The sequence below is a fragment of the Apium graveolens genome, chromosome 2 (genome assembly GCF_009905375.1).
Source record: "Apium graveolens cultivar Ventura chromosome 2, ASM990537v1, whole genome shotgun sequence".
In the NCBI taxonomy this organism is placed as follows: Eukaryota; Viridiplantae; Streptophyta; class Magnoliopsida; order Apiales; family Apiaceae; genus Apium; species Apium graveolens.
In genome coordinates this window covers 252,639,126-252,650,451 of record NC_133648.1, presented here as the reverse complement: position 1 = coordinate 252,650,451, position 11,326 = coordinate 252,639,126, and the positions used below count along the sequence as shown (strand labels likewise).

Below are 11,326 nucleotides of genomic sequence, written 5' to 3'. Positions count from 1 at the left end.
AGGAGTTCTTCATGTTAATCTTCAAGATTGTATTTTGTCCGAGGCTTTTAGTGAATAAAATTTCTCAGCATTTGTCCAAAAAAAAACAAGTTTAAAAATTAGAATTTCAAATTCTACCAAAATACATGTTTGGAATGAAATTTTTTCAGAAATTTCTTTTACTGGTTTTTTTCAGATAAATTTTCGAGAATTTCTTTTCAGGTAATTTTTTCGAAAATCTTTTCTAGGGAAATTTTTCCCAAAAAAACTTTTCTAGAATATTTTATGAGAATTTTCTCGGTATATTTTTTTTCTAGAGAAACTTTTCTCGCGAAATTTCCCGAGAATCATATCTCGGGAATTTTTCCCGAAAATTATTTCTCAGAAATTATTTTCTCTAGAAACTTTTCTTGGAAATTTTTTCTCGAATATTTTTTTTGAGAAACAGTTCTCGGGATTTTTTTCTTGGTAATTTTTTCCTCAAAAACTTTTTCTTGGGAAATTATTTCCGAAAAACTTTTCTCTAAACTTTTTCTCGGAAAATTTTTCCCGAAATTTTTTTCCCCTAAAATTTTTTGTAAAAACTTTTTCCGGATAAAATTGTTATTGGTAGAATTTTCTAGAACGAAAAATTTATGGGAAATGTTTCACAGGAACTTTTTCAGCAAGAAGTTTTTGAATTTTGTTTCAAGGATTGTTTTTGGGCAATTTATCCTGAAATATATATAATTAAAATTAATATTTCAATTTTCCGATAAAAAATAAAAATAATATATTTCAAATTTTAGAAAAATCCAAAAAACAAAGTTTTGAAATTCAATTTTTCGAATTTCTATGCAAAAGATTTGAAATTGAAATTCTGAATTTGAAATGAAATCAATGTTTTCAAAAATTACCTTAAAAAAAAATTAGTTTACATAAACATAAACTGTCAGGGAAAGAGAATACAGAACAAGAAGAAAAAAAGAAAGGATAAAATATTCTTGTAGAATTATTGATGTGAATAAAATATCCGATTTATAACAATAAAATATTAAGTATATTATTCTCTCTCTCTCGTGTTGATTAAAATGCTCTCTCTCTACTCTCTCTCTTTGGACTTTGGGTATATAATTGAGAAAGGCAGCCTAAAAAAATCTCTTATCCTGCCTTGCTCCTCCCACCACAACAATCCTCTCCTCCCCCTCTTTATCCAAACAAAAACACACACACACACACACACACATTTAAATATTAACCCTATGTATATACACACTTAACTTATATATCCTATTTCTATATTCATCCTCTTAATCATCATTTTTCTTATCTGATCTAGGACTTGCTCATACAACAGCCTTTCATCTCAGGTCTTCTTTTTGTTTTTAATTTTTTTAATTTGACTTATTTTATTATGATCTATTTCATTTTACTCATTTTTAAATGATTGTTTTCAAATTGAGTGTGTAAAGTTGTGTATGATCATGATATATTAACCGATCATACTGTTTTTATTTGTTCTTGACCTCTTTTTGTTAGATCATGTACGTGTTTCGTGTTGTTAGATTTCGGATGTTTATATTACAAGTTTGATTTGATGACCATTTCAATACTGTTGTATGTAGCCTTATTCGATACGATACGATTAATAAGAATGTAACTTACAAATGTATTCATTGAAAAACACTCCGAATTGCCTAACTGAACAAGTTGTTGACTGTATTTGCTTCGATATGTAATTACGTAACTACGCACACGGAATCAAGTCTTCATTTATATGTTTACAAGTAATCTTTCAACACATTTGACCTAGTTAAAAATTGAATAGAGTGCTCGTTTCGATATATTGTCTTTTTAGTAGCTATAGTTTACTCGATCTCAAGGTTATAAATCTGAAACTGCTTGTACAAGACAGTGTGATCTTCAGGTCTGTCATTTGATATATTTAATTGTTTACAATGGTTTTAATTTGTGCAGTCTTTTTAAAGATATCGAAGGAGATTATGTAGTTATATTGAGCTATGTGATCATGATATATAAACAGATCATATTCATATCCATGGTTCATATAATTAGATTACTTATGTATCATATGCTAATTTGATGTTACTATAAGACTTTTTTATGTGAATTTTAATACTTTTTTATGTAATTATATAAAATTTAATATGGTTGATAGTGTAGCTTGCATATGTATATATAGATTAAATATCTATCGGATACATCGAATCACTTGCGTGAAAATATTGTTAAATGATTCAAAAGATGCTTCAGTACCTAATTGCAGATGTAACCAGAAAAAAAAATTAATGCAGTGTGTTATTTCTGTTAAAATTTCCAAATTTTCTCTTGAATCAGTATATTATTGCTTGACAAAATTTTACTCATGCCCTTTTTTTATGAAATTTACAGGAAATAATATGAGTTCTGTACAAGGACCTGTTATCTGCCCGGCAGCAGTCCATTTAAAACAAACTGGAGCTTATATGCTACCGGTAAATGGACCTCTAATGAAAAATAGAGTTCTTAGAAGTGGGTTCTGGGGGTTCAAAGGGTTCAGTGGCAGTAGGATTAATGTGGGTAATCAACAGCGATTCCAGAAGGGGAAGGTAGTGAAGTGTAGTTTCAGCTCATCATCCAATGGTAATGGTAGTACTGCTGAAAATTTTAATGAGAACGATGCAGATTATGTGAACTCAAGTGTTGTCGAAGCTGGTGAGCTCTTAGCTGGACCCATTCATGGAAATTAATTTAATAATATTCCACCATTGCTTTTACACATAAAATTAGACTTGAAATCGTACTTTATAAATTAACTGTCTGTACCGGAAGTTGCTCTTTATTCGGTTACCTATTACTGTCATCAAGTTACTGCAACATAGAGTCTTGTCTGTGTTTGTGTTTAACTTCTGAGGGAAAATGCTGAATCTTGTGATAGCGACTTGCTCTGTACCTATTACTGTCATTGAATTACTGCAACATAGAGTCTTGTCTGTGTTTAACTTCTGAGGGAAAATGCTGAATCTTGTGATAGCGACTTGCTCTTTTGAACTAGCTCTTAGTGAAAGTTGGTTGTGTAGCATTCACAAAGATTACAACGAAGAAAGTTCCAAATCAAGTGGTTATGCAGAAGACATTAACGTACAGAATTAATCAAGGTTTTGCAACTTGGTTGAATAATTATGTAGTTGCTTTTAGGTTCTGTTAACCAGTATATTCTAACATGTTAAGAGAGAAGTCATTATGTACTTAATATGTGAAGCAGTAAACACAATGACAAATAATTGATATGAATGTTTGACATTTTTCGAGACAGTTGAGGTGAAGAGCAGTGCCGATGGTTTCATGATCAAGATGAGAGATGGCAGGCATTTAAGATGTGCCCATAACAACCCTCATGGAGGCCATCTTCCTGATTATGCCCCTCATCCCGCAATTGTGCTAAAAATGGAAGATGGAACTGGTCTACTACTCCCAATTATCGTGTGTATGTTTCCTTTGCAATTTTTCTCTTTCAGAATATAGGGATGTGTTCCTATTCTATTTTTATGATTAATAATTTAAGGTCAACTATTGACTTTTTCTTTCGGCTTCCAATCACTTGCTTTCTATTGCAGTGGAGATGCCAAGTGCATTGCTCATGGCAGCCATGCGCAGCGTCCAAATTGTATGCATCACTTCTATTTCTATCACTAAAGCTTGTCTGGTGTCAGTTGATGTTCTGGATAATTGTTAATTTTTAAACTTAAATTTGGAATTTGTAAAATTTTCTATTTCAGGCGAGGCCTACCATGTATCAAGTAGTTAAAGAAATGATTGACAAAATGGGATACTCAGTAAGTTTTATTTAATTTGTGTCAAGCTCAAGCTCTTGAGCTATAGATAAAATTATAAATCGTCTAATTCTAACAAAATAGAGAACATTTCCCTTCGTTAGATGAATCGTTTTTGTTATTATACAGGTGAAACTTGTTCGAGTCACAAAGAGAATACATGAGGCATATTTTTCACGGTTGTACTTAACAAAGGCAAACTCCTGAAACACAACACTATTTTGTTACGAATGTCCATTCATGATTTTGTTTTGGAAAGCTGATTATCTGACAGATGTTTTCCTTACCCCAGGTAGATGACGAAACAGAAAATATTAGCTTTGACCTTAGACCTTCGGATGCAATCAACATTGCAGTGAGATGCAAGGTACCTTTTCCATTTTTTTAATAGTTGACCACACACATCGACCTTGACTTTGACAGCATGTGAACCTTGAATTCCCGTAAATAGGATGAGGCCGATGCCTCTAGGCTAAGAGCCCTTTAGTGGTACCTTTGGATATGCATGCATATGCACTTTTTTTTTGCATGTGTGCATTGGTGGTAGGCGGGTAGATCATTTTAGTCACACCATTAATTAGGAGATGATGTTCATATATGTTCAATTCCTAAATCCTAGACCAAGACTATCCATCCAACCTTTGTTCTTATATTTTGATTTTTTTTCAGGTGCCAATACAAGTAAACAAGTTTTTGGCTTATAGTGATGGAATGAAAATAATTGAGCCTGCAAAAATTTCAATACCTGGTTCTTCAGATGGCTTAATATTCACAGAACTGGACAGGTATGGCTCACATTGTTTAGCCGACGAAAAATTCTTTGGAAAAGGCCCGTAAGTGGCTGTATGCTACGATTTGAAAAACTTCCACCCAAAATTTTTAATAGGAATGTTGTGATTTATCAAGACACTGATTCCTTAAAATTGATTGTCAATAAAATTATAAGACATGCAGTTGAAATAACCCTTCCAGTTTTCGGGAAGGAAAGGAACTCTAGCTGATAATTTCTTTTCTTATCATGTATACTATGTTTTCAGGCCCAATGGCCAGCCTTGTGTTGAAACTAAGGAATTTGATCTTGTGTGCAACATGCTGAAAGCTGCCATTGAGGAACGCTATAGTGATGCTGGTAAGTTTTTGCATTCTTCCGGAACTTCTACATGCTTCAACTATCTGGTTCATTCATCTCTTTTGAATCATGGGAATTATCAGGGTTATTAAATTCATTAAACATCAAATGTGAGCGCAATATCTCATGTTCTACGAAGTAGATACGAGTTTTGGTGTTTTTTAATAAATAGAAAGCATGCTATTTAGGACACTTGTGGTTTATATTTATTGCATTTCGAACACCTTTGGTTCAGATTCTTATCTGGTTCCCTCATCTCTGTTAATTACGGGGATTCACAGGGTTATTAAATTCTGTAAACATCAAATGTGAACATGATAAATAAATCGAAACATGCTCTTTAGGACACTTTTGGTTCATATTTTATTGCATTTCGAACATATTAGTGACCAATTAAAGCTTTAAAATTAAATGTGCTGATTCCACATTTAGTTTGATATGGCACTGTTTTTTTTGTGCTTCTTTCTTTGCCGAGCGAATACATCGGCCAGGTTCAAGATAAACTCCTTATCTTGTCTTTGAAAATTTTCACAAGAGTTTTAATGATCTTTTACAGCTCAGTGGCGGGATAAACTCAGCCAATTCAGATCAAAGAAGAACTGGGCTTAGCAGGTATATTTTTGTCTTTATAGGTACCATAGTTGAATGCTACACAAGGGGACCTATTCTCATTTCTACAGACTTGTGCTTTTTGGTTTAAAGAAGACTAATATATATAGCTATCTTGCTTGTACCATGTATGCAGGGTTGAAGACTATGTACATAGAACCCATTGTTCAAAGTAACCTGCTTCCTCTGGCAAATTAACTATATAATGAATATATATGTGTGCACCCGTTGTATGTATATGTAAAACAGTTGTGAATATTCTGTAAAGTGTAAACTGTAAATAATCCCTTTATGATGGACATATATTAGTGCTACTGTTAATTTCATGTCACATCCCGTTGATTGCTATGGCTTCTGCTTTTAATAATCATATTAATCTACTCTTGTTTGTGGAATTTTGATCTTTTGAAATATAAACATCTTGAACCTACGCCTAAAGAGTTGAATATACATAGATAGCTGCCCAGATTTGTTGTCTAGGCACAGCAGCTCAATTTAAATCTCAAGAATCAACTAATATAATGACAAGGCAGATGATGATACATAAACTCGTATTACAACGTATCTGTGTTCTAGTTTTATTACGTGACCGTAAACACAGCCAAATCTATATATGAAGGCTCCCTTACAAATCATGCATACAAATTCTTAATCCTGGAGGCTGCGTTTTGATGACCGAGGAAATACTATCAGTAAATTGTAAAATAAACAATCGTTACGCTTTTTTACATAATAATGACAATACACTGAAAACTATAAATCTTATAACAGAGCTAAACATATGAAATATTATGGTGGATATTATTATTCTAAAACTTGGATAATTTGGAATAAATGTTATACAGTGAACAGCGACTTATTAAAGTTTAGGTGTACATTATGGCATTTGCCTCTAAGCAAAACCAAGTTCTATAGACAACATAAATTAAATGTCAGAGCAGCTAGTATGAAGAGACATCTCAGTTGCACTTTAAATGTTTGACATTGTAGCTCCTGCTTGCTCTGAAAGAATCATCTGATTCATCCCTACTCACCATCTGACTCATCCCTATCTCCTTGTGGATCAAGCTACCACAACTACAGCAAAAGACGGAATGAGGATCAGTTGGGAAGTTACACTATCAGATTATTTCTGTTGGCACACTAATAAAATAGAAGAAAAAGGTTTATTAGAACAAATATAGAGCAGCAAACTACGACATAATGTGTATAAGTGAAAAAAATGATAATTTTAGGTTGTGTAAGTCTAAAATACAGACCTTCAGAGTGATACTTCGATAAGAAACTTGGCTAAGAACCTCACGGTACATTTAAGTTCTTTGATGAAAAATGAGAAATATGCACATGCATAATATAAACGTGTTTGAAAAACATAGCGGAGAAGCCTTGAAATGCAACCTACTATATTGTCCATGACAAGGACCAGGTCTATTCAATTTTCGCAGCTTTTACCTGGATTATCCTTGACTTTAGATATCTGAGAATAAGCGCGAACTATTTTCTGGTCTAACTCATAATAGTATTCCATCTTCGTTAGAGGTTTTCTATCCAGGTCAAGAAAAGATGCCTGTGAATTAACAAATTTAGTAACTATATCAACAAAATAAGACAATGCCATATTAGCAATATTCCATTGTCTTAAAATAGGAAATACTAACGAGTGCAGTAGTAGATAATAACATCAGCAGGGGGAATCAAGATTTGAGCTCCTGATAGTGTAAAGGTCATGATGGATCACTAGACCATTTAATAAATTAAAAAGCACTTTGCATTGTCTTGCATTATTCCATAGTATCTGCGACTAATGTTTACATGCTTTTGCTTCAAAAAACAAATGATAAAGGATGAGAGGATTTGTGCATTAACTTAGGAGAAGGCAGAACGGTGAGAATCTGAGATCAGTTGTGACACATACCTTGTATTGAAAGCTTTGTCTAGTCGATTTTAGTACAACAGTATCATCCAAAGATTCCATGTCTCTGTTTTCAGTGGGTCTAAAACTTATCATCGTACTCAAGTCCTTTGCAGTTGCAGCAGTCAGATAGTCCTTCACAATCTTTAAGCTTTTACTGTATGGATCTGAATGAATATGGGAATATCTTTCTGACAGTTTCTCTTCTACTTCCCGGAATTTGCTGCATACTTTACAAGACTGGGAAACAACATTATAATATGCATGAATTGCCCCTTCAATGTCAAGCGTATCAAGCATCTGGGCTTTTAGGAGCCTATCTAATAGTCTTGATCTGAAAACTGTCTCAGCAACAAGATCCAGGAACTTTGTTGTACGATTGCCATTGTCTGATTGAATCACACATTTCAGTACATCTTCAAACGTTTCCCTAGTCAGATAGCTCTTGCTGCTTGGGCTACCACCTAAGCCCCCATATATGAGAGAACCATTTAAAAATACCCGAAAATTGTTCTGAGGTGTAAGAAAAAGGTCCTTCACAGCTTTATTTACTCTCTTTATAGATTTAGAGAACAGATCCAACGGATCGTATTCGCTTACTTCCGATATCTGAAACAAATTTTTGAATGTTGAAGAAGGTATAATTAAATCAAGTGCTAAACAATCTTCCACACGAGAGCAACAACACATAAAAAACAGATTTAAATGACATCAGTGTTGAAGAATATACTATTTAACCAAGAAATGTACTAAATGCTGATTGATAATAATTTTTATACAAGCATCCAACAAATAGTGGACTGGTCTTAAAAATTTAGTAGTAGGATAGACAAATACCTTCCCCTGATGGAATTTCAGTGCCTGATGCATTTTAAATCGGCTTATGCTCTTTTTAACAGAATTTTCCTCAGCTATCAAATCTGAAACTGGCAGAAATCCGCATTTGGGCTGCTTTGAGTGAGCAAGAATATAATGAGAAAAGTAAGATATACTTAATCTTTGTGTATCCTTTTAACTGCCTCTTACTCAAAACATTCAAAAGAAATTATTAGAAAAGAACATTAACAGAAGGGGGTAGAACCTTTATCTCAACAGTTATGCAGAATTCTTTATTAAGAACACCTGAGAAAAAGGTAAAGATAAATTTCTGTTACGAACAATCATTATATAAAAGCATGAAGACCGTAAATCATTTAGTTGTTTCAATATAACATTCAAACAACTTACAACCCTCAGAACTCAGACACGTACTTATAGATTATAGGACAACAATCTAATCAACATCCATAGGTTATCATTAAGGGAAATGTAAAAGCTTGAATTGGACTGTTGGTATGAAAGTCAAAATATGTTGCCTCGCTTGTGAAGATAAGATTTAAAAAAATTGTTAACTGTATTAAAGGAGAATCAGCTTCATGTTTTCTTCAATAATTTTTCCATGTAATACTACAATAAATATATGCCCATAAAACTGTGTTTCATGAGCAAGTAACCCACTACTTCTTTTCTTTAGACTGCAAACTAGTGGATGACTCTTGAAAGCCACCTAAAGAAGCATGCATCAGATGTATGTTAACTGAGGTACAACACATACACCACAAGGTAATTATAAAGTAGCCATTAAGAACAATTTTCAAATCCAGGTGAAATTCGATTCCAAGATCATGATACCTTGGGTTTAATTAGGTTAGAGAAAAATCACCATTAAGGCGGCAAGTGATAGGGTATTAAGGTGTCTTGTTTCCTTAAATAGACAAGCATAGTTATTTGCATCAAATATATTTCAGAGATGGTACTTACTGCCAGGAAAATGTGAGAGATCAGGTAGAAGAAGAGCAGAAACACATTCTGTGTTGGTCTTTGCATCATTGACTCGCCATGAAGGACGCTTAGAAAGAATATTACTTTCAACAGACTCCAAAAATCCCTTGCCCACAAGTACTCGGACCTACCCAGTATAAAAAGGAACAACATGAGGACTCTTGATACAAGACTACAGAACTTTGAAAAAACCATTTGTGCAGAATCAAACGATGCATTCTGGAGGAGAAACAATGGGTGATATTGCATTAAAAGAAATTATTATAGCTTTTCCGGACTATTAACGTGAATAGGCCACAAGTATAGCTCATATAGCTCATAAAAAGAAATTATATAAGTACCATTAACATGAATGGGGCTTAAGAAGGGCAATAAAAATCACTCAAACAAGTGAACTATATAAGAGTAACCTATAGCTAATGCTGTGCAGAGATCTTTATTATGTCCTATCATAATTAATAGATGGTAGAGACTGTAACAATAAATTTAATGCATATATTTAAATAATTGGTCGCAGGCAAGAGGCAGCAATATCTATGTGATGCTTTTTTTGAATGAAACAACATATGATCAGGATATTAAGCAGGATAAATAGATATTAGAAATGCACAAGAGATATGATGCTATAACAACACATACCCCAGACTCAACATAATCGGAACCTAGCAGAGGTCTCATAACATTCTTTACATACAGGTGCTCAGCCATTTCCCTGGATGGGGCCGATATAAGTTCATCCCAAAGTAAGCACTCATGCTTGCTTAGGCCAGAGAGTCCATTATCATATTCTGCCCCATTTTCAGTTATCTTCCGCACACGCAATACTTTCCCAACCTATACAATGAATTGCAAAGGATTTGAATATGTTAGAATATAAAATATAACACAAGATCCAGTTGGGGCCTTCCCCTAACATCTTAAGATGAGCTGTTTACTTAACATGCCTTAACATGAGATCTTCTAACAGAATATGCTAGTGACTAGCCGAAGTAATGATTCAGAATTGCCAAGGATATACGATATACAAAAGACCTCTTGCTCTAGTGGCATCGCCCCGTACATTTATTCCCATACCTGGGGTGGAGTTAGTTAATTCATAAATTGAAATAATAATAATAATAATAATAACTGATGAATATAATAATCTATGGATCTAATGACTGCATAAAATATTCTGATTCTATAAAGAGTCAATACCACTTGGGCAGATGCCATATCTCTTTTTGAAAAGATAAAACTTTAAACCCTACAAAATCCACCATCTCATGAAAGCTAAATACTTTTTTGATACCACCAAAGTTGACGGTACTTTAATATCCTAACTGGACACTAATCGTTTTTTTGTAATAATTCCTTGTTGCGTATGGAATAGTAACACATTTAAAATCTTTTGTAATACCATCCCGATTGACTACCAAGAAATTTTTAAAGACTGAAATCCCAATTGAATTCCGTCAAATTTATTAAATTTATAAATTTTCCACCTAGTATTGACTTGCAAGATAAAAATAATACCCAAGAGACTCTAGATTGAATACACACAAAATAACATTGAAAACAGGGGACAGAGGTCAAATGGGGGAGAGAGAGAGAGAGAGAGAGAGGAAAGAGAGAGGGAGAGAGAGAGAGAGAGGGATTACAAAAGGAGGGTATGATCCAGTGTAAGAAAGAACAAGATTAGCAGCGCCTTCTCCTCTATAAGCCCACTCCCCAGCATCTCTAGCCTCTAAAATCATCTCCATTCCCCTCCCCTGCAGAACTATATAACACATAAACCATACAAATGAATGCAATAATACATTACATGTTATATTACAGATGTATAAGAGTTTAGTTAGAAATGAGATTACCCCTTAACTTATCCAATAATAAAAAGACATGGGCATACCTTAAATCTTAAGACAGGGGAGATTAAAATCCAAACTGAGGGCTCTTCACAACTACAACTGGGTACTCTGAATTGTCACTTGTATTTGTGTACGTATGTATACAACATTGATGACGGAGGGAAAGAAAAAGATAAGACTCAGAGACACGCAGGGGTGGGCGTTGGGTATTTTATTG

General features: G+C 33.7%; 2 protein-coding genes across 6 annotated transcripts; one reads left to right on the top strand and one right to left on the bottom strand.

Moving 5' to 3' along the window:
* Positions 1-1,114: 1,114 nt before the first annotated feature.
* LOC141708364 (bifunctional nuclease 1-like) lies at positions 1,115-5,877 on the top strand. Its single transcript, XM_074511966.1, has 11 exons — positions 1,115-1,328; positions 2,371-2,673; positions 3,275-3,445; positions 3,576-3,625; positions 3,738-3,794; positions 3,921-3,986; positions 4,084-4,158; positions 4,461-4,576; positions 4,829-4,920; positions 5,477-5,532; positions 5,666-5,877. Exons 2-10 carry the CDS (start codon positions 2,379-2,381, stop codon positions 5,527-5,529), a joined length of 975 nt encoding a protein of 324 aa, XP_074368067.1. The 5' UTR covers positions 1,115-1,328; positions 2,371-2,378; the 3' UTR covers positions 5,530-5,532; positions 5,666-5,877.
* A 432-nt stretch (positions 5,878-6,309) lies between these two features.
* LOC141708362 (inositol-pentakisphosphate 2-kinase-like) lies at positions 6,310-11,326 on the bottom strand. 5 transcript variants are annotated; one of them, XR_012569450.1, is made up of 10 exons: positions 11,151-11,326; positions 10,903-11,021; positions 9,902-10,096; positions 9,242-9,389; positions 8,523-8,563; positions 8,279-8,389; positions 7,445-8,050; positions 7,188-7,350; positions 6,982-7,096; positions 6,584-6,606 (listed from the first exon to the last, which is right to left on the bottom strand). XR_012569450.1 is itself a non-coding variant. In XM_074511963.1 (9 exons), exons 2-9 carry the CDS (start codon positions 11,002-11,004, stop codon positions 6,593-6,595), a joined length of 1,332 nt encoding a protein of 443 aa, XP_074368064.1. In that variant the 5' UTR covers positions 11,005-11,013; positions 11,151-11,324; the 3' UTR covers positions 6,310-6,592. The 5 variants fall into 5 exon arrangements, 4 of the variants coding, with proteins under 4 accessions (XP_074368064.1, XP_074368063.1, XP_074368066.1 ...); XM_074511963.1 differs by lacking the exon at positions 7,188-7,350 and having other exon boundaries at positions 6,310-6,606; positions 10,903-11,013; positions 11,151-11,324; XM_074511962.1 differs by lacking the exon at positions 7,188-7,350 and having other exon boundaries at positions 6,310-6,606; positions 11,151-11,323.

Coding starts and splice junctions, on each gene's coding strand:
- LOC141708364 (XM_074511966.1), top strand. CDS start 2,379: ATGAGTTCTGTACAAGGACCTGTTATCTGCCCGGCAGCAGTCCATTTA. Junction 3,626..3,737: donor CCATGCGCAGCGTCCAAATT/GTATGCATCACT, acceptor TTTCTATTTCAG/GCGAGGCCTACCATGTATCA. Junction 4,577..4,828: donor ATATTCACAGAACTGGACAG/GTATGGCTCACA, acceptor CTATGTTTTCAG/GCCCAATGGCCAGCCTTGTG.
- LOC141708362 (XM_074511963.1), bottom strand. CDS start 11,004: ATGGAGATGATTTTAGAGGCTAGAGATGCTGGGGAGTGGGCTTATAGA. Junction 9,390..9,901: donor CCGATTATGTTGAGTCTGGG/GTATGTGTTGTT, acceptor TATACTGGGTAG/GTCCGAGTACTTGTGGGCAA. Junction 8,051..8,278: donor TGAAATTCCATCAGGGGAAG/GTATTTGTCTAT, acceptor AATTTGTTTCAG/ATATCGGAAGTAAGCGAATA.